Source organism: Echiichthys vipera (genome assembly GCF_963691815.1).
Source record: "Echiichthys vipera genome assembly, chromosome: 4".
Classification (NCBI taxonomy): domain Eukaryota; kingdom Metazoa; phylum Chordata; class Actinopteri; order Perciformes; family Trachinidae; genus Echiichthys; species Echiichthys vipera.
In genome coordinates this window covers 34,971,112-34,976,111 of record NC_139829.1, presented here as the reverse complement: position 1 = coordinate 34,976,111, position 5,000 = coordinate 34,971,112, and the positions used below count along the sequence as shown (strand labels likewise).

General features: G+C 46.7%; 1 protein-coding gene across 1 annotated transcript in view; it reads right to left on the bottom strand.

Moving 5' to 3' along the window:
• slc18a1 (solute carrier family 18 member A1) overlaps window positions 1-5,000 on the bottom strand; it is a 23,566-nt gene that overhangs the window by 11,628 nt on the left and 6,938 nt on the right. Inside the window, exons 8-11 of the mRNA XM_083912237.1 lie at window positions 4,407-4,496; window positions 4,225-4,268; window positions 4,067-4,127; window positions 3,535-3,630 (exon numbers count right to left, since the gene is read on the bottom strand). Of these exons, the coding sequence (XP_083768363.1) occupies window positions 3,535-3,630; window positions 4,067-4,127; window positions 4,225-4,268; window positions 4,407-4,496 (291 nt within the window). The remainder of the gene's footprint in view (window positions 1-3,534; window positions 3,631-4,066; window positions 4,128-4,224; window positions 4,269-4,406; window positions 4,497-5,000) is intronic.

Genomic DNA, 5,000 nt, shown 5'->3' with positions numbered 1-5,000 from the left:
ACTGAGCCCAGTGTAAAGTCTGTTAATGTCCCACTGAGCCCAGTACAAAGTCTGTTAATGTCCCACTGAGCCCAGTGTAAAGTCTGTTAATGTCCCACTGAGCCCAGTGTAAAGTCTGTTAATGTCCACTGAGCCCAGTACAAAGTCTGTTAATGTCCCACTGAGCCCAGTGTAAAGTCTGTTAATGTCCCACTGAGCCCAGTGTAAAGTCTGTTAATGTCCACTGAGCCCAGTACAAAGTCTGTTAATGTCCCACTGAGCCCAGTGTAAAGTCTGTTAATGTCCCACTGAGCCCAGTGTAAAGTCTGTTAATGTCCACTGAGCCCAGTGTAAAGTCTGTTAATGTCCACTGAGCCCAGTGTAAAGTCTGTTAATGTCCACTGAGCCCAGTGTAAAGTCTGTTAATGTCCACTGAGCCCAGTGTAAAGTCTGTTAATGTCCACTGAGCCCAGTGTAAAGCCTGTTAATGTCCCACTGAGCCCAGTGTAAAGCCTGTTAATGTCCACTGAGCCCAGTGTAAAGTCTGTTAATGTCCCACTGAGCCCAGTACAAAGTCTGTTAATGTCCCACTGAGCCCAGTGTAAAGTCTGTTAATGTCCCACTGAGCCCAGTGTAAAGTCTGTTAATGTCCACTGAGCCCAGTACAAAGTCTGTTAATGTCCCACTGAGCCCAGTGTAAAGTCTGTTAATGTCCCACTGAGCCCAGTGTAAAGTCTGTTAATGTCCACTGAGCCCAGTACAAAGTCTGTTAATGTCCCACTGAGCCCAGTGTAAAGTCTGTTAATGTCCCACTGAGCCCAGTGTAAAGTCTGTTAATGTCCACTGAGCCCAGTGTAAAGTCTGTTAATGTCCACTGAGCCCAGTGTAAAGTCTGTTAATGTCCACTGAGCCCAGTGTAAAGTCTGTTAATGTCCACTGAGCCCAGTGTAAAGTCTGTTAATGTCCCACTGAGCCCAGTGTAAAGCCTGTTAATGTCCCACTGAGCCCAGTGTAAAGTCTGTTAATGTCCCACTGAGCCCAGTGTAAAGTCTGTTAATGTCCACTGAGCCCAGTGTAAAGTCTGTTAATGTCCACTGAGCCCAGTGTAAAGCCTGTTAATGTCCACTGAGCCCAGTGTAAAGTCTGTTAATGTCCCACTGAGCCCAGTGTAAAGCCTGTTAATGTCCCACTGAGCCCAGTGTAAAGCCTGTTAATGTCCACTGAGCCCAGTGTAAAGTCTGTTAATGTCCACTGAGCCCAGTGTAAAGCCTGTTAATGTCCCACTGAGCCCAGTGTAAAGCCTGTTAATGTCCACTGAGCCCAGTGTAAAGCCTGTTAATGTCCACTGAGCCCAGTGTAAAGTCTGTTAATGTCCACTGAGCCCAGTGTAAAGTCTGTTAATGTCCCACTGAGCCCAGTGTAAAGCCTGTTAATGTCCCACTGAGCCCAGTGTAAAGTCTGTTAATGTCCACTGAGCCCAGTGTAAAGCCTGTTAATGTCCCACTGAGCCCAGTGTAAAGCCTGTTAATGTCCACTGAGCCCAGTGTAAAGTCTGTTAATGTCCCACTGAGCCCAGTGTAAAGTCTGTTAATGTCCCACTGAGCCCATTGTAAAGTCTGTTAATGTCCCACTGAGCCCAGTGTAAAGTCTGTTTATGTCCACTGAGCCCAGTGTAAAGTCTGTTAATGTCCACTGAGCCCGGTGTATAGTCTGTTAATGTCCACTGAGCCCAGTGTAAAGTCTGTTAATGTCCACTGAGCCCAGTGTAAAGTCTGTTAATGTCCACTGAGCCCAGTGTAAAGCCTGTTAATGTCCACTGAGCCCAGTACAAAGTCTGTTAATGTCCGGTGAGCCCAGTGTAAAGTCTGTTAATGTCCACTGAGCCCAGTGTTAAGTCTGTTAATGTCCACTGAGCCCAGTGTAAAGTCTGTTAATGTCCCACTGAGCCCAGTGTAAAGTCTGTTAATGTCCCACTGAGCCCAGTACAAAGTCTGTTAATGTCCACTGAGCCCAGTGTAAAGCCTGTTAATGTCCACTGAGCCCAGTGTAAAGTCTGTTAATGTCCCACTGAGCCCAGTGTAAAGTCTGTTAATGTCCACTGAGCCCAGTGTAAAGTCTGTTAATGTCCCACTGAGCCCAGTGTAAAGTCTGTTAATGTCCACTGAGCCCAGTGTAAAGCCTGTTAATGTCCCACTGAGCCCAGTGTAAAGTCTGTTAATGTCCACTGAGCCCATTGTAAAGTCTGTTAATGTCCACTGAGCCCAGTGTAAAGTCTGTTAATGTCCCACTGAGCCCAGTACAAAGTCTGTTAATGTCCACTGAGCCCAGTGTAAAGTCTGTTAATGTCCCACTGAGCCCAGTGTAAAGCCTGTTAATGTCCACTGAGCCCAGTGTAAAGTCTGTTAATGTCCCACTGAGCCCAGTACAAAGTCTGTTAATGTCCACTGAGCCCAGTGTAAAGTCTGTTAATGTCCCACTGAGCCCAGTGTAAAGCCTGTTAATGTCCACTGAGCCCAGTGTAAAGTCTGTTAATGTCCCACTGAGCCCAGTACAAAGTCTGTTAATGTCCACTGAGCCCAGTGTAAAGCCTATTAATGTCCACTGAGCCCAGTGTAAAGTCAGTTAATGTCCCACTGAGCCCAGTGTAAAGCCTGTTAATGTCCTCTGAGCCCAGTGTAAAGTCTGTTAATGTCCACTGAGCCCAGTGTAAAGTCTGTTAATGTCCCACTGAGCCCAGTGTAAAGTCTGTTAATGTCCACTGAGCCCAGTACAAAGTCTGTTAAAGTCCCACTGAGCCCAGTGTAAAGCCTGTTAATGTCCACTGAGCCCAGTACAAAGTCTGTTAAAGTCCCACTGAGCCCAGTGTAAAGTCTGTTAATGTCCCATTGAGCCCAGTGTAAAGTCTGTTAATGTCCCACTGAGCCCAGTGTAAAGTCTGTTAATGTCCACTGAGCCCAGTGTAAAGCCTGTTAATGTCCACTGAGCCCAGTGTAAAGTTTGTTAATGTCCACTGAGCCCAGTGTAAAGTCTGTTAATGTCCCACTGAGCCCAGTGTAAAGCCTGTTAATGTCCACTGAGCCCAGTGTAAAGTCTTTTAATGTCCACTGAGCCCAGTGTAAAGCCTGTTAATGTCCCACTGAGCCCAGTGTAAAGTCTGTTAATGTCCCACTGAGCCCAGTGTAAAGTCTGTTAATGTCCACTGAGCCCAGTGTAAAGTCTGTTAATGTCCCACTGAGCCCAGTGTAAAGTCTGTTAATGTCCCACTGAGCCCAGTGTAAAGCCTGTTAATGTCCACTGAGCCCAGTGTAAAGTCTGTTAATGTCCCACTGAGCCCAGTGTAAAGTCTGTTAATGTCCACTGAGCCCAGTGTAAAGTCTGTTAATGTCCACTGAGCCCAGTGTAAAGCCTGTTAATGTCCACTGAGCCCAGTGTAAAGTCTGTTATTGTCCACTGAGCCCAGTGTAAAGTCTGTTAATGTCCCACTGAGCCCAGTGTAAAGTCTGTTAATGTCCACTGAGCCCAGTGTAAAGCACAAAGACGGACGGTGGAACGTACCAAGTTGCCATTTAGGGGAGCACATGGTCTGCATCATCCAGATGGGCAGAGTCGGCTCCAGGATGGCCACGCCCATGTTGGCGAAACACAGAGAACCTGCGGACGGACGGAGGTCGGGTGGATTTCGTAGAAGACAAGGTTACGACAAAAAAGTCGCAATATTTTTGAGAAAAAAAAGTCGGAGATTGCGTCAAAAAAGTCGTAATACTTGTTAGGAAAAAAATCGGAACATTGCGACAAAAAAGTTGCAGTATTTTTCAGAAAAAAGTCGTAATATTACGACAAAAAAGTCTTAACATTTTGAGAAAAAAAAGTCGGAGAGATTGCGACAAGTTTTTTAAAATATTTTTTAGAAAAAAAAGTCGGAAGATTTTAAGGAAAAAAGACGGAGGATTGTGACAAAGCAATCGCAATATTTCTTGGCTAAAACATCGGAAGATTGCGATAATTTTTTAAAAATATTTCTTAGAATAGAAAACCCCTCTGTGGCGCCGTCTGGCCCCCAGGTGCGTCCGAGGCCACGCCTCCTCACCTGCGCTGATGAGCACGTACGGGTCCTTTAACAGCGTCAGCAGCGGCGTCCCCTCCACGCTCTGAAACACAAACGCACGCCGGTCACGTGTCACGGCGCCGAACACACGACACGAGACGACACGACACGGGACGGGGGGGTCAGGGAAGTGGACTCACCCCGGGGCAGATCTTTGAGGGCTGCAGGATGAACAGCTGCAGCGCTGCAACACACACACACACACACACACACACACACACACACACACACACACACACACACACACACACACACACACACACACACAGGTCAGACCAAACAACAGCAAACATAAACAGGTGTTGACGTCTGAAGTGTTTACCTCCGTCGAACACGGCGAGGAAGGCGAGGATGAGGAAGGGAGCGCGCTTTCCCACAAACTCATACATCACACTGCCGAACGGAGCCCCGACTGAAACACAACAACAACAACAACAACAACAACAACAACAACAACACAACAACAATAACACACCAACAACACAACAACAATAACACAACACAACAACAACAACACAACAACACAAAAACAACAACACAACAACAATAACACAACAACACAAAACAACAACACAACAACAACAACAACAACAACAACAACAACACAACAACAATAACACAACAACAACACAACAACAATAACACAACACAACACAACAACACAACACAAGTGACAAAACATACAATCAACCACAAATGCAGAAATCTGTTTGTAGACAAGATTATGACAAAAAAATATTTTGCCACGGCGCCCCTCCCCCCTCTCCATCCTGTGGCCCCCCCACTCACAGGAGGAACCTCTGGGGAAGACCCAGGACCAGGTGGAGAGATTAGATCTCCACACTGGCCTGGGAACGCCTCAGGATCCCCCAGTTAGAGCTGGTTAATGTGGCCCGGGAAAGGGAAGTTTGGGGTC